This window comes from Gadus macrocephalus, chromosome 5 (genome assembly GCF_031168955.1).
Source record: "Gadus macrocephalus chromosome 5, ASM3116895v1".
Classification (NCBI taxonomy): domain Eukaryota; kingdom Metazoa; phylum Chordata; class Actinopteri; order Gadiformes; family Gadidae; genus Gadus; species Gadus macrocephalus.
The window spans coordinates 4267046-4290791 of record NC_082386.1 but is presented as its reverse complement, the minus strand read 5'-3'; the positions used below and the strand labels follow the sequence as shown (position 1 = coordinate 4290791).

The 23746-nt window shown below is 44.5% G+C and overlaps 2 protein-coding genes across 5 annotated transcripts in view; both read right to left on the bottom strand.

The window, feature by feature from the left end:
- The window catches only part of LOC132457154 (SAM and SH3 domain-containing protein 1-like), a 66777-nt gene extending 52852 nt beyond the window's left edge, over positions 1–13925 (bottom strand). Inside the window, exon 1 of the mRNA XM_060051204.1 lies at positions 12814–13925. Within this exon, the coding sequence (XP_059907187.1) occupies positions 12814–13308 (495 nt within the window). The 5' untranslated portion in view covers positions 13309–13925. The remainder of the gene's footprint in view (positions 1–12813) is intronic.
- A 465-nt stretch (positions 13926–14390) lies between these two features.
- The window catches only part of stxbp5b (syntaxin binding protein 5b (tomosyn)), a 32486-nt gene continuing 23130 nt past the window's right edge, over positions 14391–23746 (bottom strand). For 3 of the 4 annotated variants that reach the window (XM_060051210.1, XM_060051209.1, XM_060051208.1), the window contains 6 exons: positions 22306–22548; positions 21512–21881; positions 20363–20528; positions 19881–19992; positions 19040–19260; positions 14391–18385 (listed from right to left, as the gene is read on the bottom strand). In XM_060051210.1, coding sequence (XP_059907193.1) covers positions 18344–18385; positions 19040–19260; positions 19881–19992; positions 20363–20528; positions 21512–21881; positions 22306–22548 — 1154 coding nt within the window. In that variant the 3' untranslated portion in view covers positions 14391–18343. Of the gene's footprint in view, positions 18386–19039; positions 19261–19880; positions 19993–20362; positions 20529–21511; positions 21882–22305; positions 22549–23557; positions 23687–23746 lie in introns of all 4 variants that reach the window. The other variant, XM_060051207.1, reaches the window with a different exon arrangement.

Genomic DNA, 23746 nt, shown 5'->3' with positions numbered 1-23746 from the left:
TAACTTTTACATACATCTAGGCCTACAAAATGGAAGAAATGCGAGCAGATACACTGTGTGTGTGTGTGTGTGTGTGTGTGTGTGTGTGTGTGTGTGTGTGTGTGTGTGTGTGTGTGTGTGTGTGTATGACTCATTGTGTGTTTGTTTGATACACGCACACACACACACACACACACACACACACACACTGTGTGATAAAGCTGAAAGGAGCTTCAGCAGCCTCTGAAGGCTGAAAACATGGATGCGAAGTACAATGACACAATTAACTTTCACGTGTCAGCAAGTGGCTTTACAATGAAATCACACTATTTGAAAGAACCAAATGTGTTTAAATTCTACCTTTTCATTGAAGGCGTCAAGTCAGTATGCAGCACGAACAGTTAGGCACAGCAATCTGTGAGAAACTGCTTGAATGACCGCGGTCACCGCGCTGAGCTCTCAGGCAGTCGGGTCTCGGGAGCACCGCTGCCAGCGCTTTCTGCAGGCTGCGCATGCGCAAGCTGTTTAGTCTACGTAACGTCAATTGTAGCGCTGGGATTTACAGAGTGATAATTTGATACAGAGGGATGCAATCATAGCAACCATTTTAAATTGCATACAACAGGCGAACGTTTACTATTTTTTATTAGAAAAGCTGATTTTTGTGAGGATTTGACGAACAAAAGTGGAGGGGATGGAATGGCCTTCCAATAGAAGTGCAATGCATCGTACTCATCCCCCGCGTCTGATACGCGCCGTAGCCACGGAGAGCTGTGATCACAGAGAGGGCATCTCGTCACATATTTACGGCATCGATAGGAGGGGGCGCTGTCAGCAGACTATTAGTTAGACAAATAATTAGCAAATTTCAATCGGACAATTTGACCGAAGAGTTAGAAAGGGCATATCGCGCTTCTGCCTTCTCACACCGCGAGACAGGTTCGTGGCTTTGAGTATCGCGATTTTCGGTTTGATACGCGTATCGTTACAGCCCTAATTAATAATAATAATAATAATAATAATAATAAGGCATTAAGTCACTGGCACATTCCTTGATTATTCGAGTGGATGCTATTGAATAGATGCCTCCGTTTCTTTACACAGTTCATGTGTTGATAGCACTGTGCTGTGTAAACCCTATAGAGAAAAAAAGAAAACCAGTAACATCCCATCATTAACTACAGATCTGTCAATCACGACAAACTCAAAATCCAAAATAAAACCCAGAGAATGTGATTCACCGCCATCATCTCCACAGGGTTCAGAGCCACAACACTCACTTCAAAGGACATGATCCTGTCGAGACACATATTATCTTTTGATCTATTCATGTGTTCCACTCAAACATTACAGCGGATATCGGCTTAGCTCAGGAGGTAGAGCAGGTTGACTTGTAACCAGAAGGTTGCTAGTTCAATCCCCTGCTCCTCCTAGCTGAGTGTCGATATGCCCCTGAGCAAAACACTTAACCCCAGCTCCTGATAAGCCGTCTGTCGCCTTGCATTGACTCTGCCGTCGGTGTGTAAGTCAATTTGGATAAAAGTGTCTGTTAAATGTAAATCCTAAAGCACTGCATCCGTGCTATAGGATCGCATGTCATGTATGGGCATGGTAGTGGTGTCTGTGAACGCACTGAGGCAGATAGATCTAGCATATAGAGTGCAGAAGCCAACCCTCGACCTACATTTTTGTATCAGATAAGGAAGCAGTCATATGCTGGATTTAATAGGGATGTGCTGGTCATGAAGATACGCTAGAGCATCGCAATAGCCATGACTGAAAGAGAATCCCTCGAGCTCATTACATATAATGCTGTGGATGGGTTTAGCTTTTGCTTTCCCACTCAATGTTTACGAACGGAAAGACATTTAAATTTACATTAAGGGCAGTTAGCAGACGCTTTATCCAAACAAAGTGACATACAATAAGTACATTTGTCAGAAGAATAAGAAACAATAATATATCACTGTTGGTACAGTAATGATGTTCATTGAACCAAGTGCCAAGCACCTACAATTATAGGTAAACCCATTACCTGTATACAACAAAGACAGCTAGGATAAGACGATGCTAATTATTATTATTTTTCTATTAAGTGCCAGGACAGACAACATAAAATAAGTGCATAAGAGGAGTGTATATAGGAGAGTAAGGGATGAGAAGGGGCAGTGGGGGGAAATGGGGGAGGCTATGCAGTCCTGGTGAACTCTGAACAGGTGAGTCTTGAGTCTCTTGCTGAAGCTGGTGAGCGACTCTGCGGTCCTGACGTCGGCAGGGAGCTCGTTCCACCACTATGGTGCCAAAACAGAGATGAGTTGTGACCTTGTTGTCTGCCTTTGCTTGCTCATTGATGGCCCATTGACTATAACTCACATTGAACCAGTGCCAGGCCGGCGTAACCATGGCGACACAGACATCTTAGATTTAAGTCAAACTTGCAGAGGATCAATGCTGTCCTGTTCCTGTTGCTGTTTGAGGAACTTGCAAGTTGCAACGTAACAGTCACAACAGAATCACTGCCGCTCTCTTTCCCTTATTTTTGTATTTCAAGCTCCCAATGTCAGTTATCTTTATGTGTTAACTGTATTGATGCTTTTAACTGATTCTTGGGTTTGGGATAAATGCTCTATGATCATTGGTATTATCGTTAGAGTTCAATTGAACCTAAAGCACAGATATTGATATTGTGCTGTACCACCAAAGTATAAACATGTATTTTGTGTAGCACGTACCCAGCTTCAATAAATTAAATGAAACCAAGATAAGATGCATTAGTGAAATTAAGTTTGTCTTGGAGTATTGCCTGGATCTGTGTGTGCGTGTGTGTGAGTGTTGATGCAAAGAGCAAAGTGTGTGTGTATGTGTGCTGATGCAAAGTGTATGTGTGTGTTTGTGTGAGTGTGTTTGTGTGCTTAGTGTGCGTGTCTGTGGAGAGTGGGTTGTCCTCTGCCCAACTCCCAGTAGGTCCTCGCTGTGCCTCTTACTAGAGCGGAGAGAGAGTAGATAACACAGCAGAATCCCACCGTGCGTCCCGGAGGTAAAGAAACGGGACCAAGGTCACGTTGAGTGGCACACAGTGAATCGCCGCCGTCAAGTGACCCCCAGCTTTGAAGAGAGACGCTGAGGAGATCCGGGGCTTGTTTCAACGCCATTTTGAAGAGAGCAAGGGAGAGGCGGCAGAGGGATGGTTTTCTATCCCAACAGTCACACAATAAACCGATGGCTCGAATCCAAGGACAAACTAAATAACTCTGGGACTGTGGTCTTCCATTAAAGGTCACAGTTTAAAAGAAAGTGAGGCTCTTGGCTAATTTGCGCAAGTTGATCCAGGATAAGTACTACATAAAGAGTCAAGAATATCTCCCAACACGTCAAAAAATGGCAGGTTTTTCCTCCCTAGTCTTACCGCGCACAAGTGGCCAATAAGAACTTCAGCCCTCGGAAATGACTTGGTTGAATGGCCATGAGTTCTGAAGGGCTCTTGTATTGAACTGAAACCCTTTTGCTCAATTCAATGGCCTTTCAATAGAGCGGGATTTACCTCTCCTGCAGAAGGGGCCCTTCTACCCCTTCCTCGCATTGATTGAAGATTTGGAGAAGAGGAAGAGAATGAAGTTTCAAAGAACTGCTCATTGTTATACACAGAAAACTGGGAATGGAGCAGAGTGTTCCACAGAGAACTGGGATGGGGAAGAGTGTTCCAAAAGAAGGAACAGAAAGAGAGACACTATCAAATAAATATCAAACTCTCCTCGCCTCTCTGTCCCTTTCTGTCCTTAAATTCTCTGTTATTTGAAATATATATTCTTAGAAAATTTTTTTCCCCACTTTTTCTTGATATTACTGTATCTGTTGCTTGTATTCCCGACTTGTGTCTTGTTTTATGTGTCTTTGATTACTTAGAAAAGCAGCGTATCAATAAAAAACATTATTAAAATAGCCTTGTTCTTTTTCAATGCTTTTCGCCGCTGGTATTGAGTCCTTCAGCAGGTGCTTCTATTCAAAGCGTTTTAAGTGAGTTTATAGATTAGAGTCATTAGAGAGGCTGTTAGCTGCTCAAGGCAGCTAACAGCAGATTGGGAACATTGGGGTTCTAACCCGGAACATTGGGGTTCTAACCCGGAACAGTGGGGTTGAACCCGGAACAGTGGGGTTCTAACCCGGAACAGTGGGGTTCTAACCCAGAACATTGTGACTAAAGGTCAAATGCCCATAAACACTAGAATATTGTGTTCATAAATCACACACATTAAGCCACACATTACACACATTATTGTTGACATTAAGCCGTGTAAGCCTCCCATGACGACTCCCTGTGATCTTCTGCTGATGATTTGAGGGAGGGGTGGTTACCATGGTGACAGTGGAACATCTCATGGTAACGGCAATCAAGCTTTAAAATGAGACAACAGTGTGTATGTGGTTGTGTGGGTGCGCATGTGTGTGTGTGTGTGTGTGTGGGGGGAGGCGAGGTACATGCAAATTACATTAACACCACGCCGTGGAGTCACTTGACCCTTGACCTCTTGTCATTACCCATGCAACAGAATATAGGTCAACGATTATGTCGTGCTTAACGTATGGCTTTACATTATGCATTGCACGCTACTCATCCATGCGAGAACCATCTCCATACAGCCATGTAGAGTGGAGGTGGTGGGGGTGGAGTTTAGCGCAGAGCTCAGAAACTTCCAGAGTCGCATACACCACGACAGTTGGGCTTTGAATCATTTGATTGCTTATAGTGGAAAGGAGTATTATGGATGTCATCGTTTCCAGGGGTTAGGCTTTAAGAAGGAGTACCCCCATGACCGCCTAGGACTGAGGTAGTCATTCAATATCTTCTTTTATGGTCTTCCTTGTTGTATCATATGACCATGAAATAAAGATGTGGGGACACAGCCATCCCCCGTTTTGTAGCCAAGACGAATTACAATTAGCAGTTGTTTTCGGAAAAAGAAAATCGAAACATAAAATTCGAAACATCACAAAGAAAAGTACTCTGATTCCATACACATACACACATACACATCAATAATGACAATCAATACAACTCAGTCCACAAGTGTATGGTTTACATTTTCCATTGCGAGCGTACGCCGATTAGTGTTGCACGGTATACCGATACTAGAAAGGTATCACGATACCCTCACGCAAAAATATGCAAAAGATACGCACATTTTTCAGCATCGATACTTTTATTAAAAAATAATAATTAAATTAAAAAAACTGAGAAAATATGAAAGAAAAAAAGACTGAACGAAAGGACTTGCACATACACAAGCAGCATCAACTCTCAGTCATACTCCTGGCACGCAGAGGCTAGTCAGTGGGCATGCCCCTCAGCTCGCACTCACCCACAGCAGCAGCAGGCAGGTCACTGAGCGAGTGAGAGTGAGGCCCCGTCCACACTAACCCGGGTAAATATAAAAACACACATTCGCAATGAAAACGATCTCCGTCCACACTCGTTTTCGGAATATTTTGCATCCACGTAACACACTGAAATGATTTTGTTAAGTTGTTGTCATTGTTACGCGACTCCCGCCACGCCTCTGTGATTAGATTACAGGCGCGCAATCAGCTGATAGTTGCAGTTAATCAGCTGGCTAATAATTTTCACTCACAAGCAAAAATATGGCTCAAATCGATAATACAAAAGCGGCGTTTTTTTAAGGCCGCTCAAAATATGGTTTGAACTGGCCTCATTGTGTTTTTTACCCATCGCTTAAGTACAGTGGTCGCTTTCGGCGTTGGACTAACGAATATGTTTGAGACAAGATGTCGAGTTGTAACTGGAGATACAAAAATACATTGTAGGCCTACAGAGAAATCATCATTTCCATTCCACCTGCCATTTTTTGATGATTGTCTAGGTCTCGAGTGCAAGCTTGTGGCAGCGTCATGGCAACCAAACGTCTATTCCGATTAGAAATCTTATCGGATCACAAATCCGAATGTACTGAATATATGGCATTTACAAAAGTGGTAAGCGTACGTCCGTATGTCTCTGACGCAAAACCGCTAAGTTGGTCTGGACTCATATGAAATATGTAAGGGATAATGTTGTACACAACGCCGGTCATTATCGGGAAAAAAAAAAATAAGCCCAGACAGGGCGAACCGGACCCCGACGCGAAGCGCCGAAGGGTATTATTTTCGATAATGACTGGCAACGTTCTATACATTATCCCGCTTATCACACGGCTCCTTGCCAAAATGAAACAATAACTTCACACAGTGTGTCTTTTGACAATTACCATTCGCAGTGTTGATCAGCAGAGAGATAGTCCGGCAAAGACGTTGACGTCGCTTAGCAACCGGACACACTGGGGTTGATAAGTTACCAGACTACTTGCGGAGTGGCAAAAAATACGTGAATAAGGCGAAGAATCCACTTCCATTGACAGCGGTCTAGTTCGGTGTGCATAGAAGTACCGACGGACCAATTGCGAACTACTGCAGCTGCTGATGCCATCTCTCTGAGTTAAAAAGTAGCCGCACCCACCCCAAACCAATCGAAATAAGTGTATACATGTCGATTATAGCGGACTACACCACCTCTTCTATTCCGCATGGAATTCTATTCCGATCAGAGAATTGTATTATATATATTAATACGCCTCAATCTGAATACAATTCTCTGACCTGTGGAATTCATTTATTAACGTTATTTGCTCCAAAAGCAGGAAAGGACCAAGCTGCTGAAAGTTAAACCATAGTGAGACCGAGCTGGACCATTATTCATCTCTTTTCCAGATATTTTAGGGTTTCACCGTGGTATCAGTTCAGTATCGAGAATCAAGGTATTTTCGGGGCAGGTATCGTATCGAAGTCTATTGTTTAACACTAACGCCGATATATATTGCGTATAGGCATATTCCCCCGTATGATTATTGTGGTCATACTGGTTCCTCCCATCCCCCCACCCTACAGGGCCACATCAGTGTAATGAATCCCCCCTTACAACAGCAACACATCATCAGGATAGCCAAACCAATTATATCTCAATTCACTCAAGTTGCTTTGCAGAAGCCTGCTAAAATAGTAAGTTATAAATGAGTAATAGCTGAGTTGTTCATATCTGCCAACTTGAATACTCTCAGGTCCAAATCTAAGCCTATGATATATGTTCAAGGTGCTTTTACTAAAGTAACCTCAGATACACACCTCAGGAGCTCGGACGAGTTAAACATTTGTTCAAGGATGCCTGCAGGAAGGTGATCGGGGATCGAACCAACAACTTATCAGCTGGGAGTTGGACACCCCACACTATCCTGCCCCTCAGCGAGCAGATATGTCAAAATAAATAAAAAGATGATCTGAGGAAAGGTGCCCGCTAGGATTGTGAAACACGGCTCTGTTCTGCTCAACGTCAGAGGAGGACACGACAAACGACAGAATCAGCGGCAAATTAAAGTGTCTCAAACCAGCCCTACTACTACTCATTAAGGCGCCTCCATGAAGACTGCTCACCCATCAACTGTTTATTGACGAAGGACTTTCTCATCAACTGTTTTACCCTCAATCACATACACACACACGCAGATACACACAAAAACACATATGATCACACACACACACACACACACACACACACACACACACACACACACACACACACACACACACACACACACACACACACACACACACACACACACACACACACACACACACACACACAGGTCCTTTTGTCTAGTGAAACACGCCGCTGGTCGTACGATTGCTGGTGTTTGGCAAACAAAACAAAAAAAGCTGTGCATTCAACCGCCCGTTTTATGGTCACAAAAGGCGAGAGACAGCTGTCAGCTGCCGAGGAGCGCCAGTGTTTGCCAGGCACCCCACCCCGGCCTCCCTCACCCACCAGCAGCCCCCCTATTCAGGCACCAGCGCTGTCTTTGAGTCGCGGCATTGAAAGAGGGAGAAGTCCTGCTGCTTCTGCTTGTCCTGGCAGCAGAGCGATCCCAACAGTTCGTCTTGTTCGCCGGCAGCCTCGTTACAAGCAGGAGCCTCCAGAGGTCCCGGTGCCCTGTAGAGCACGGTGAATACCTCTGTTGTCCGGGGAAACCACTTCAACCCTTTGGTTAACGACTACTGTTGATATGTAAGCATTCCCTCGACAGATGTAAAAGCAAAGTACCAGTGGTAACTTTAGAAGGCATACTATTGGCGGGAAGATGCTGCCGTGGCCGTGTGGAGGGCAAGATGGTGTAGGGGCTATGGCCACTGCCAGAAGGGGCTGGGTTCGATCCCCTGGTCTCTACAGCCTCCTTGTGATAATGTGAAGGCATGGTGCCGGAATCACGCACCCCTCACATCACAAGAAAATAAACGACTGTATTTTATCCAAACAAAACGTACCTCTGTCTTCCTAAAAAGATGATTGTGCAGCCATGTATGGCGTCTTAGGCAGAGGAAACACTGGGCTTCAGTTATAAGAATTGCAACTGTGTTTGATTGTCACCTTTTGAACGGCAGTGGTGTAGCCTACTCTTCTGTGTCTAAAACCCCTTATGCTGAATCCATTCCTCTTATATCCTGAAACACGGCACGCTCATCCATTCCAGCCAGTGGTTAGCTCAGTTTCCCCGACTTGATTCCCGCTCTCATGCTATTAATCGTATTACCCTCTCTGCTTCCAAATCTCTAATAGACTCTAATAGGCGTGCTGCCAACCCGCGGCAGCAGGCCACGTGTGTGTGTGTGTGTGTGTGTGTGTGTGTGTGTGTGTGTGTGTGTGTGTGTGTGTGGCCATGGATCACGCAGGCAGAGAGCCATCGTATAATTACAGATCTATAATTCATCGATCGTGCTAGACCGCTGGCACGATTGGCCGCTGAACCTCTGGCGTTCCAAGGGAGGGGGGGGGGGATTTTTTCATTCGCCATCGATGGTCACCTAACATCATGAACATAAGGGGCATAAAACATATTCTATAATATTTCTAAATCCACATTGTGATAATTTATCCCTCTAAAATCGTATTATCCTCAGAATTGTTGTCATTACGATGGAAAGGGAAAGATATATAATAATGTAAACTATCATTTAATCGCTAGAACTGACACGTTTCAAATGGGTTTTGGCACAGGAATGACCTCAAATGACTTGGGCCTACTAGCAAGTATCACACCTTCCCCGATACGGCCGCTTCTTTTAAGAGTGAAACCTATGCTTGTCAGTGTACCGGTTTCTTCTACAGTCGCTGAGGACAGGTAGTCAGTTATACTGCGGGACCACCTGTCACACAGCGCAGAAAAGACAACCCAGATTGAGGCGACATCTCTCCGCAAGATTCTCCATTCTTTACGTTGGAGACATTTTCTGAACACAACGCAGACGTCAACATACGCCCAAAGCTACATCCTGTCGCTCTGAAGTACCCAGAGGTCTGGGAAATGCCCTACTTTTGCACTGCCCTTTCAACTGAGCGTTGTTGAAGCTACGCTAACGCCTCGTGTTAGCATAGCATTTCATTCACTGGTAAACTGGTTCGAACCCAGCTGGTACTTTGTATAATGGTTTGTGTATTGTATGACAACAACAAATTTGATTAATAATCAAATAATATTCAAAAACTAAAAGCTTTGGCTAATTCCTGAAGAAGGGTGGACTCACTGCCGGAGGGGGGGGGGGGGGGGGGGGAAGCTACTGAGGCAACATGAGGATAGACAACAGTTACATTTAGCCTACATATTTGATTAGAACCATGTTTAATTTATGACCGAGCTTATATCATCACTTAATTCAATTTCAATCTTTTTCTATTCGGTTTTGGGTTATGTATTTTGTGAATAAGCCTTATTTTACCCCGCTGGTGTGTTTATTTTCCTGTTTCCTGTGATCAAGTGCTTTTTTCCTTGTTGTTGTCCATAAAAAATGTTATGTACGAACAGAAAGGTTCATAATAATAACCAAACATGATTGTTATTATTAATAATTAAACTGCGTGGCAACAGCTATTCTCCGTGACTGTTTAAGCGCGTTTAACTTCTAAACACCATGTCTACAATGTCCCACACTTTACTAAAATCCCTAAATCTGAAATCAAAAGCTTTCTCTCAGAGCATATAGACTGAGACTGAACTGAATGGAGAGCAGGAACCTTTTTAACCAGACAGATTTATCTGCATTTGTCTGTATTGGTCCACGTCTATTACACGTCACAGCACATTCCTGCACTTACTACTTTGTAGAGTCTGAATCTTTAATGACCGCTCATGGAACAGTTATCTCGGTCAGGTCTACACAGCGCATGGAGCCAAACTCTATTCTGATATAAGAACTCTCTAACATAGAGCAATTCAGGAAAGGCAGATTTTGGACAAATATCTGGAATGGTCGTAGCTTAAGCGAACATCTCCTCCTCTTGGAGGAGAGGGACCGTGGCGTGGGATAAACACAGGGTTTAGGGGCCGCTGGTAAGGCCACTTGGTGATGTGTTTTGACACAGGGGTCGGCTCAAATCAAACTTTTCTTCGGGGGACCGTAGGGCCGTTCAGACAGCAGAGGCATGAATCACCATTTTGTTGGAACACATTCATTCATTGTTTATGTGCAATGTTGATTTAAGTCACATCCGAGCCAAGATACGCGAGGGAATCTGGACGTGGAATGCTTCTTAGTTTTCTTAAGGGCAAGGTTTCATAAGGGCCAGGTTGCTAAAAGGGTTGGGCAGGGGTAGTTTAAAGAGGTAGGTTACTTAATGTAAGGTTTTTTTTAAGGAGTAGGCTGGTAAAATAGATTATTAAAGTCAACAGTCAAAATGTGGGAAGGGTGCGGTTTTATATTATTCAGAGAGAACAAACTGCCTACTACTGTTGACTTTCAGATATAATCCCAACGGTTTTCTGAGAGGAATTGTGCCCTCCACCAGCTCAGTCTTTTAACGAGGTTACAAATAATAATAATTTGTTATTTATATATAACTAAAACAATATAATTCGTGATAACAATAATTATGATTACTATTTTTGCAATAGATGCTTAGCATCACATAGTCAAAGCGTTGCTGCCTCAATCTATTAGTCAACTTAATAGCGACTTCTGATGCTTAGCCAAATAGGCCTTGATCCAACCTGCAATGCATTATGGAAGGGCTAAACAAGTTTAATGGATGCCGGGATGGAATGAATGCCTTCCCTTTATACAAAATAATTACTGTGTATTAAGGTACAGTCTTTGCAGACCACCCAGCGTTAACCCCCTTGACTACTTCAGGGACTGAGCCCCCCCCCCCCTGCCTGTCATCTTGTCCCCCTCCCCCCCAGAGAGGGAACATCTGTCATCAGAAAATGTTGCCTGTTACCGTGGAGATGAGAGACCCCATCAGAGCCCCAAGATAGTTTGCTCTGGGATTTAAACCACAACTATATTGAAAGGTTCCCGTTGTTGTATGCGAAGTACAGCATCTCCCTGGATCCCCGCACAACGGAGATATAAATACAGAACATCCTTTCTTTTTAGAGAGACAGAGAGAGAGAGAGACGGACTCTACACAGTTCAATAAGACAACGTGTTTAAGTCCCTGAGTGCTACAGAGCCTTTCCTCTTTGCCGTCAGAACAGCTGCATACTTTCAATAATACATACTCTCTGGCTGGCAATACAACACAATCCCAGCCATCCTAAAACCAGAATTCTGTGTGTGTGTGTGTGTGTGTGTGTGTGTGTGTGTGTGTGTGTGTGTGTGTGTGTGTGTGTGTGTGTGTCACATTTCTGACCTAACAGAAGATCCAAAAGATAAAAAATAAATGAAAAAGAAACATGAGACTACGCGTATAATATGTAGAGTCTCAGTGGAAATGATGCACATCAACGTAAGAGCTTTATCAAACATAGGCCTACTTTCTAAGACATAGCCGATGGATGACAACCGTAAGTGTTCATCAGTGCCCCCAAGCCTTCACTGGAAATACCGGAAATGCCGGAAATGTTTATGGGGCTGGTTGCGGATTTAAAGCTAATTTTAAATCAATACCTGCAACTCTCCGGAAGAAGACTCTATCAAAGAGATGGACACAGTTATGTTTCAAATTTAATATGGCCTTTGACGGCCTAACTTCTAATCTAATTCAAATGAAAAAAAAAAAACGTGTAAAGTGATTATCTCACTCGTAATACACTGGCTACACAAACGCCTTGTCGTTACTTGTTTGAAAATCCCCTTGACTTCCTCTAAAATGAACAAAGTTTTATGATTGGATCTGGTTTCCGACTTCAATATTGACACCCGGATGTGCTCAGATCCTGCTGATCAATGGGACTCAGATCTGTAGTTTATGATAAAATCCAGGAGTATTCAAACTGTCAACACAATCATTATCGCCACAAGAGTGAGTTCTCCATATCAGAAATCAATACGTGGCTGTCCCTGGGTCCAGCCTGCAGCAGCCCAGGCCCAGAGCTGAAACCAGGCCATCCAGACAGCGCCACCGCGATGGCCAGCGACACCTCCGCCACTCAGGGTGGTGGGATGGGCATGTAGCCTATAATGTCTGCGGGTGTTGTCTGGTTTAGGCAGGCTCACCTGGCCTGAGACAGAATGATGGGACTCAGGGGCTGGGTGAGGCTGCACACCTGTTGTGTATTGAGCAATCGATGTGCACGAGTTAGACTAGCCATTACCACCCTCACTCTCCATGTAGGGGATCTCCTACATGTCTCCTACATGGCAGCATGGATCAACAGCGTCATGTATCATTGTCTACAATCCTAACAATACACCGGCTTTCAACACCACCACCCTGCGTCCTTGTCTTCAGGAAATAAAAGTCACCTAGGTGAAGTGCGGCATGCACATTGATACACAGATAAACAGACTTTGTCTTACCTTGTGTGTATAAGGTGCTTTGCTCAAGTTGATCCCCTCTTTGGCCAGTTTATCCCTGATCAATATCTTGAGCTTCAATTTGGGATAAGTAACGAAGTCATTACAATCGGTGAACCTGGGGTTGTGGTTGCCCGGGCAGGAGGCTTGGTGCCTGAAGGCCGCGGTCCCGGTGCCCTCCCTGCTGGTTCCCCACAGGTCCCTCTCCTTCTGCGGCTGAAGGAGAGCCGGACGATTGGAGCCATCTGGGTTAAGCGGCTCCAGGGTGAAATAGTGTCCAGGTGACTTCCTGTGGTCTGCCTCTCTCAGCCTCGCCACGGCGCTCAGCAGCCTGTGTCTGTGGTACTCTACGCGGACACCGATGGCATCGAGGTCCGGCTCCCCAATTTGCTTGCAAACTTCCAAGTCGTCATATCCATTATCCACAAACGCCTCCACATATTGAGACAGCTTTAGGGTCGATAGCCAGTCAAACACAAGGGTTGCTCCTTGAGTCATTGTGAGAGACGATGGAGCCCAAGATGGCTTGTCTTAACGGGACTAAATCGCATGAGAGATGCGCTCATAACCCCCCTCCAATTCAAAAGTAAGATCAAGTTCAAGAGAACACACAGCGTATTTTGATTGTTGCCTATGGACAACCATTAAGACCAGTGCATAGCTGCACTATAAGCATCGTAGTCATTTCGACACTGAAGTTTCAGTCTGATGATAAAGTCAAGCTTCCTTCAGGTAACTATGATCACTTCCCTCCGTTTTCCCACACGTCAAATTCGTTTTCGAGCTCATGAAAAAAAACCGTCTTTACCCAATTTCCAACAAGATATCACGTTAGGAGACCAAACAGGGCTTTACCGTACTTGGCGTCCTTAGACGGGATAAGACGCTTTTGTTTAATTCATAGTCCGGCAGTAACTGAAAACAATCGCGAATTCCAGGAAATAAAAAGCAAAAACGAGTCTGGAGATAATGTCCCTAGAGTTTTTGGCTTTCCGTGTGCACTTGACTGCTTTCTTGCGGGAGAATCAAGTTTAGTTGGCCCCGTCCGCCAGCAGCCCGTGTGTGATGCTGGGGAGTCAGCCACACTCGTCTCCATCTGATCTCTGCAGCTACAATGTGTCTGACTGGACACTGACGCCCTCTAACGGCTGTGATTGGTAAAGCACGCTATAATGTCTCTCACTGGACTCTCGCGCCCCTGCTGGCTTTGATGGGTAAATCATGTTTGCCTGGACTCTGGCGCCTCCTGCTGGCTGGGACGGGTCAATCATGTCTGACTGGACTTTGGCGCCACTTACTGGCTGTGATGGGTAAAGCGTGTCTGACTGACGTCTGGCTCCCCCTGCTGGCTGTGAGGGGTACATCATGTCTGACTGGACTTTGGCGCCCCCTGCTGGCTGTGGTGAGTAAAGCACGCTGATAACGCCTGAACCAATGGGCCAGCAAAGAAAAACGGACGCTGACCAGACTACAACACTGTCGTATGTACAAAACATTAATTTAGCAGCCTACTGTATGTTCCGCATGTTTCTGACAGTCTCACGTAAAACACGTGGACAAATAAATGACGAGAAGACAGATTTAGGTTTAATTTTACATTTATTTCCATTGCACAATAATATCTATATACTGTATCTACATCATGTCTAAACTGTTGGTGACAGCAGAATAAGTCGGACATCCATGTGAAAGTCGTTTTTAATAAAACTGTACAAAAGTGGTCAACCATGGGAAAATACTGCAGCTCCACCTATATATACCCAAAGCCAGAGGTGTGAATGCGGCGCTGGACAGACCCTTGATCTCTTCCTGCACTATACGGAAAGCCTTTTTTATTTCTGATGCAATCTTTGAAAGCACAAGGTATAAGCTAGAGTTTATATGGAGCTAATGGGAGAGAAACAAACATTTACACTCAATGATATAAATAGAGTCTCACATATGGCGTCGCTGGACGACAATGAGGATGATACCGGGCAGGGTCTGAACAGGTGACAAGAACTTTGTGTTTTTGTTAAACTCCGGGGTTTATAGATACAAATGCCATAACAGACAATCTCTTAACAGGGATAATACATGGCTGTTTCAAGTATGTAAACACTTAATATCATGCATCCTCCAATGTGCAATAAGAGACCGTGTACAGTAAGGACAAATATTTTGCAAACTGAAGCACTTCTTATGGTCCGAGGCCACACTGGTGCCTCGGCAGCCATCCTGGAGGAACCGGCATCCTATGGTAGCAAAGCCTGAGCCTGAGAATAGCGATGGTCAATACATTACCAAGAAGAAGAACGCTTTGCCTCCAGGTTGGATAATGGCAAATATGCAGTTTGGACACTAATGATATATTATTTTCTTCTTGGATCGCAAAGAAAATTACAATAAAGTTATTAGGTTGTGTATAGAATTTAAATTAAAACTATATATTTATATTTATATATCTGTTTTGCAGTATAGAAATATATAATAATATGAATAAACTCACATGGAAATCATAGCTGAGAGTGACGCAATCGCTCAGCATAACTGACAAATGACATATAGAGGCATAGTTTGTTATGTTTTTGGTCCTTCAAAGCAAAAAATAAAAATAAATTTAGAAATAAAAGACATAGCAAAATTATAAGTACAAAACATAGTGCAAACCCACCAAATTTCTCTTTCACAGGATTTCGCCTAAGCTAAAAAGACAAACTGCCATTCTTTCCAAAACATAAGAAAAAAAAGTAAGGGGGTTTTGTTCCCATGTATCCACTTTGGATAAAAGCAGAAATTTGGATAAAATACAGAAATGTATTTCTCTAAAATGTTACATTTAAAAGTTCCAAAATAACCTAGAAAATCATAGTTTAGCACAAGGTTTTTAACGATCACGAGCTAAATGTTGTATGCGTAGTATTTTGGAAGAACGGACAAAATCTGATATTTAAAAAGACAAAACAGCTGTTTTGGACGGCGGATATCGCCGTTGCCAACGTTGGTCTCTACCTTTTTACCTAACCAGGTGCGATCTTAACTAGTGAAGACAAAAGTAAAGACAACTGTAGAATGAAATATTCTTTGGTGTCTGAACCTAACAAAACATGGCCGACATCTTTCTGTGCATTCACACCAAAAGCGAAGACATGGCGCGAAGGATGCAGGACGCTCGAATTCTACTCTTGACAAATATTTTTTGGTGCGAATTTTGCTTGATTCTTATTCACTCTCGCAGGAAAAGATTTGCGGTTTGCGTGAGTTTGCTCACACAAGTAGAATATTTGCTTGGCTCTTAGCTCGCTGCATTTGAAAGCAATATATGGGATGACACAAAATCCTGTTGCCTTTGTCAAAATAAAATAAAATGACAAGACTACCAGACACCGCTCCTGAAATTAACACAATGTGGCAGCATATCCCGGAAACAGACTAAACTAAAAAGTATGCTAGACCACAGAAGTCTAGCAAATCCCACATAAATAAAAACACTGTCAAGCTAAAAATAAAATAAAAATCGATTGTAATACATTGTCTATGTAATATTATAAATATTGGCGTCCATACACATATTCCTGAATATATGCATGTTCACAAATACAGATACACACATCGTTAGAGGCTAGTATATATGCTTTGCGTCATGGTAGGCAAAGGTAAAGGAGAACTGTTATACATTAAAATGGTTTAGAGACTGGTGGACGATGCGGCAGACTTGGTGGCTCTTTAAAAAAAATAATTTCTCATGGTCGCCATGGATACAAAGACAGTTACCGTTTGCATTGTGCGGTAAGAGTCACATGCTTTGTTTTTTTCCCCCACACACAAATAAATTGTGAAAATAACTGAGATTATAATAAAGTTACTATTGTAAGTAAATAAAATGTCCAAAAAAATAAACATATTTTAAGATTTTAAGAATAATTCTGGCAAAAAATGTATAGAATCAAAATCAAAATATACAATTTGCATAATCGGATATCGTTCAGGATAAATAATGGCAGGATATTGGTATCCTCACAGCAGGCAACTGCCCTTTTGTTCTTTTTAACAGTGTATCGACTCATTTTAAATCAGTATAAACTCTTTCAAACCCGAGGGTTGATATCTCCCCACATGTGCACTTAAGTTGAAGAAGAAAAACATTTTCTTTTTGATTTAATGCCCAAACTCACTTCATTTCTATGGACCACAGTCATGTTCCAATAAAAAACTAATTTGAAATAAAGCCATAAAAATTGAATTCATTCAGATATCACGCCTTATTGGGATCGTCATACCTTAATCAAGTTAATCGGAAATGATTGTGTAAGCAAAAACTGTCTGTGATAAGGAATGACCAGTTCTAATTGGGTAAAGAGGGACGGTGAGGTCATGGCTGCTCGTTCCCTATTGGATAAGAGGCGATGACCACCCTGTTGGGTCGGAGTGCTGCTCCGTACCCCTTGAGGAGGGCCAGTTCTCAGACGTGGAGGAATGAGGAGAGAGGAGCAGATGCACTGTTCACAATCTGCCTTTGGTTACGCATGGGCCAAGCTGCTATAGTTGTATTGATATACGTTCGGAGTTACCACCATGGACTTTTATTTTATATTTTATCTTCAGATTTTATGTATTTGTAGTTGTTGTTCTAGTTCTTGAAGGAAATGTGATCCTGATCCCTGAAGCAGTTTTGTCTTAAAAAGTATTCAAACCATTTCTGTTACATAGTGGTAATTTTATATTTCGAATATTTTGTTGAAAGACTTGAGTTATGTTCAGGGAGTTATTTATGTCACAGCATTTGCATTCAAAAGCAAAACTTTTGTTACAGAATATAAAAAAAATAATAATAATCATTCCCTTTCTCTCTGTTCTTCTAAGTGTTAACCTAACTTAGAGAACCATATAAAAAATAATAATCATACATAAATATTCATAATTTTCAAAGAGAACAAAAAAATGAAGAAAAAAAAGTGAAAAAGCTAAGTAAAACTATTCTTCATCCATCCACTCATTGCTTAGGTTAAGAAGACGAAAGGGAGTGCTAAATTGAATAGATTCATAGAGGGGCGTATCAGACTTATTCCTCAAAATATCTTCCATTGACACCATAAAATGCAATAACGATAAAATAAACAAACAAAACAACATCAATCAGGCCACCACAAACAGTCTTCCTTCCGTTTTAATAAAACAGCAGTATATCATATATTAATGTGTATTCCTCTAAACGAGTGCGTTACTCATGGATGTGACTGGCTCTCTAGCTCTCTGCTCCCCAGAGTGTCAGAATCCACAATCCACCATCCTGAAAAACGCGCAAAAAGTATTCCTCTTCGCTCCCTCTCGCTTCTCTACCCTTCCGCAGGTGTCTGACACTCCTCTTAGTTTTCCTCGGTTGAACAAAGTAACGTGATCCCAATTAATGATGGTGTGCCAAAAAAAAAAATTATACCAACACCTCTGGGGGCCCTTGGGGAGGTAAAAGGGAAAGGCAGGGACATTATGGCCTCCCCCCAGAGAAGACTGGAGTGTGTTGCTACAGAGTCTGAAGTTCTCAGCCGTGCCGACATCAGAGCTGGTACCACTTCTTGTCTTTGTACTTCAACATCATCTGGGGAAGGAAAACAGAATATATACATATAAATAAACAGAGGCTTTAATCCAAACCAAGAATTTGTACACCCAAAAATTAAGAATATGTAGGAGAGAATCTTGCTCATGATGCCAACAGGCCGACCACAGACATTGAGCTTCGGACTCAGAACCTTTAACCTGAAGATAATTTATTAAAATGTATATCTGCAATAGTATAAATATAATTGACCATTTGTCTTATAGTGTGTTTGATGGAAGATATATATAAAATGTTTTTCCATTGGCACTTCTGGCCGTTCCGTACGCGCAGATTCTTTAACGTTTCCACTAGCAGTTTAAAGGTGCCCATGCCTGAGGAGGCCAAAGGGAGCCCGGCCCCGATTATCATTTGTTCGTTCCTCTAACTATACAAGCCTCATTAAAAAGGGTCATGAGGGTTTAATAGAAGCATAGCGCGGAGAGGTCAGTTTGACCATTTTCTCTGCATGCTTGTTGAAATAGGACAGATTTTGAGATTAGGAAGCAAACAGCGAACTGAGTTCATCGTCGCGGATGTCACTGCAATGATCAGGTGACTGCGCCGAGCCAGTGAGGGATAAGGGAAAAAGAAGCGAGGAGTGTGGACGGGAGAGGGGGAGGGATGAGGAGGGAGGGAAGGACTTCTGCGTACGTCGTGAGCGTGTTTGGAGAAGGAGTCGGCGCTGGCCATCATGGCCGCCGTGCGCTCCTCCAGCTCGCCCAGCTTCTGTCCCCTCTCGTCCAGGGCGATGCGGGCGCGGGCCAGGTCCCCCACCACCCCCGACGCAGCCCCCTTCATGCCCTCCATGCCCCCGGGACCCGGGATGTGCTGGGCCAGACTGCGGGAGGCCTTCCCCGCAGCGGTCTCTCCGACTGAACACACACACACACACACACACACACACACACACACACACACACACACACACACACACACACACACACACACACACACACACACAGTAGATGAGAAGCAAAAACTATAAAGGATGCCTGCGATGTGAACATGGATTTCATACATACAAACTAGAACGCCTAAATGACAACAATGTGATCATAAAGGTCCCCAGTTTGATTAAGAAGGACATGATCCCATTGTAGATCATGATGAAAGAACAATATCAACATGATAAAAGACTACAACCTGAACTTAAAAGGACTACACCTTGAACATAAAGGACAACAACATGAACATGATAAAATACTACAACGTGAACATGAAGAACTCCAACATGAACATAATAAAAGACTACAACGTGAACATGAAGGACTCCCAAAATGAACACGATAGAAGACTACAATGTGAATATGAAGGACTCCAAAATGAACATGATATATGACTACAACGTGAACATGAAGGACTTCAACATGAACAGGAAGGACCCCAACGTGAACATAATGAAAGACTCCAACGTGAACATAATGAAATACTACAACGTGAACATAATAAAGACTACAACGTGAACATGATGTAGTGATGTTACGGGACTCACAGAGATCTTCCCGGTCCAGGGACTGAGCCCCTCCCCCAAACAGGCCCTTGAAGAAGCCTCGGTTCGGAGCTTCTGGTGTCTCCACAGGGGTGAACAGCTCACACAGCATCTCCTGCACGGGGCAAGAACACACCCATATTCTGACCTGCTCATCTGTGGCCATAGTAATGTCTATTATTATTGTTAAAGTGGCAGTCTCCAAGATGTTCATGTAAATAATGTCTGTTGGGTAACTACCTATCGCCAAGTGGCCCATGAAAGCCTTTACAACTGCAGTATTATAAATGTTTAACATTTTGTATCTCTGGGAAGAATCACAACTTCTTCGAGATCACTACTTTAAATTAAACAATTAATACATGTATGTTAATTGTATTGTAATGCATGAGATAAGTATCTGCAATGAAAACTAAAATATGTCGGTTATAATGAACACGAATGTATCCAAGTGTCCCTGAGGCTGAGAGGGGGGCCTTGCTGACCTGGAGGTTGTCACAGGTCTCCTGGCTGTAGGTGATCCTCTGCACCTCCGCGGGGGAGGTCAGGTACAGCGCCTGGCCCAGGTTGGAGAAGGCAAACGTCCGTGCTATCCGCATGTCGGTGAGAGGCAGGTAGTTGACGTCCAGCAGGGGGCGCAGGCTGGGCAAACTGTCAAAGTAGGAGAAAGAGAGGATGGAGAAGGTTACAATGCTGTCCCTGGGCAAGAAGCTTTTATCCAAATAGACTTCTTAATTATAACCTTTATTTAGCCAGTCGAGACTCATTGAGATTAAAATCCTTTTTTGAAGAGTGACCTGGCCAAGAATGGAAGGAAGGGTCAAGGAGGATTCAGAAGGATATGTTGAGGGGAACATTTTGGGGATCGAACCCAGCATCATTGGACTGGAAGTGGACCACCTCTACAGCTCCACATCCCTACCCATTATGAGATAACTCTATTCATGTTGCCCTTCTGCTCTTTGCTGCCAGACCAGTGAGTCTATAACAACTTGAACGTGGTCAATTATCCTTGTTGCAGTACGGAAATGCACCAAAGGCCAGGTTTATCTGACTCTAGCTTTTCCTATCATTATACATTTATAAGGATCCTACATACAATACTATATGACTATTATGGTCCACTATCTTTTCGACTAATGTAAGTAAACCTTTGGGGCTAACCAAGAGGGGTACCTCAGGGTCCTGATGTAGACCAACCCAGGGGGTAGTGTGTTTGAGAGGGGTACCTCAGGGTCATGAGGTGGACAAACTGAGGGGGGGGGGGTGAGGGGTACCTCAGGGTCCTGATGTAGACCGACCCAGGGGGTAGTGTGTTTGAGGGGTACCTCAGGGTCATGATGTAGACCAACCCAGGGGGTAGTGTGTTTGAGGGGTACCTCAGGGTCATGATGTAGACCGACCCAGGGGGTAGTATGTTTAAGGGGTACCTCAGGGTCCTGATGTAGACCAACCCAGGGGGTAGTGTGTTTGAGGGGTACCTCAGGGTCATGATGTAGACCAACCCAGGGGGTAGTGTGTTTGAGGGGTACCTCAGGGTCCTGATGTAGACCAACCCAGGGGGTAGTGTGTTTGAGGGGTACCTCAGGGTCCTGATGTAGACCAACCCAGGGGGTAGCGTGTTTGAGGGGTACCTCAGGGTCATGATGTGCCCGTTGGCGCAGAAGCAGGCGATGCAGTTGCTGGCGGCCATCTGCACCACGTCGGCCCGCAGCACGAAGGAGCTCTCGGTGATGTTGTGTTTGAAGACGGCCGTCTGGGAGGGCATGGCCACCACCGTGGCCTGCTTCTCCAGGCACACCACCGCGTACTGCCCGTCCGCCACGCCGCCCTCCTGGGAGGCGGCCGGGGACGTCGGCCCGCGCCTCCTGCTCCGCTCCTTCTCCTTGTCCTCGTCCGAGGCGTTGGGGTCGTACCACGGCTCATAGGCAGGGGGCAGCAGTGCACCAGCGGCGTCCAGGAGAGCCATGGTCATCACCCCACCCTTCAGTCGCACCAGGGTGCCTGGAGCGACGAGAGCACACGTTAGAGGGCCTGCTTCTGGCTGGTAGACCTCCCAGTGTTACGTGTAACGTCCTCTTTCACATCCAAAATCAATTCAAAAAAGGAGCTGTGGACTAATTTTTATTTTATTTTTTTATCTTTTATTCGTTGCTGGACAAATAAAATAATCATGGAATCATTAAACAAAATGATGGGTTGTTTAGTCCCCTTCAAATCAACATTATCCATTACATCATTTGCTCAAATAATAATGACCTTAACCTTCATTGAACATTTGAACAGTCAGTTAGATGCGTTCATCCAAAGGGGAACAGCGCCCAAGCTAGATACGTTCAATAAAATAGGTTTTAAAAAGACCAGTTTTCAATGTCAGCGTTGCGTTGACGCATGCGTGTTTTATTTGCCCTAAAGCGGTGGAGCTCACCGCAGCTGGACACGCCCACGGGCTGGGAGAGACGCTGGTCGGCCACGGGGGGCAGGCTGAGGTCCAGCAGCAGCACCGCGCCCTGGCTGGTGCCCACCATCAGGCAGGGGCCCGGCCCACCCTCCGTCACCTTGCGGGGGAACGTCTCGCAGAAGTGGAAGGAGGAGATGACCTCACGGGACTCGCGCTCGATGCTGGTGACGCTGGAGCTGCGGGAGCGGCTGAAGGAGCTGTCCTTGGCGTCTGGGTGAGTAGGAGGAGGAGGGGGAGGAGGAGAACCAGTAGTAGGAGGAAGAGGAGGAGGAGGAGGAGAACCAGGAGGAGGGGGAGGAGGAGAACCAGGAGGAGGAGGAGGAGGAGAAACAGGAGGAGGGGGAGGAGGAGGAGGAGGGGGAGGAGGAGGAGGAGGAGGAGAACCAGTAGGAGGAGGAGGAGGAGGAGAACCAGGAGAACACATGAGACAATTGTTTTTACAAAGTGAGCAGCAGCAGCAGAACGGTGGAGCTGTTAGGATGAAAACCAACAACCTGCAGTATTCCCCATTCAATGTTAGTAGGTTGCGACCATCCCATGCCTTCACTGATAGTTGGTGTACAGTGTACATATAGTGTACATAGTTTAAATAGTGTACAGCTTCCGTAGCCGACAGATTTAAACCCAGCATATCACCTCAGAGTGAGTGAAGGAAAAATAAAGTCCTTCACTGAATGTTAACAAACGGCAGTATTATAATAGCTTCATGGTAATATTTATAGCTAATTGCCATTAATGGAGAGTACCCCACCAAAAAAGAATTCACACATAGCAGCAAACCCAAAACACCGGCAATTATCAAAAGGAAATCAATGAGGACGCTTTGTTGCTGTTTGGACACAGGTGGAAAGTCTCACGATCGACTCTCCTTCCAAAAAAAAGGTAACTGATTCCGAACAGGAACTCGTTATGCTAGGTGACCAATAAAAAGCAGTTAGGATGAATGCACCACGCCCACTTGTCCTGTCTGGGGACAGGATCTAAACAGGAAAAGCAGGATATGCAACACCAACGCATCAGGAAGCAGTTATAAAAAGAAAAAGCCTGGTGAGAATCGTGAGAATTGTTTTTAGATGTTAGTGTCCATCAGAGACTGCTACCGCCATATCAGAGACAGCATGGCACCAAAAACACTGCCGTGGGGGCGGGGTTAGTCACACCAGGCAGCGAGCGCCGCCCCGGCCGCCCGGAGGCGCGGCGGTTCGGGCGCCCAACTCACTGAGGTCCTGTTCTGAGTGCGTTCTGCGCACGTCCAGGGTGAGCCGCGCCACGTCCGGGCCTCTCCTCAGACTCATGCAATGCTTCCTAGAGGGGAGAGAACGCCTGCACCAAGACCGCCGCGACACCTCTGCTCCCCAGCAAACCCCCCCCCCCCCCCAAACACACACACATAGATGTGTACACACAC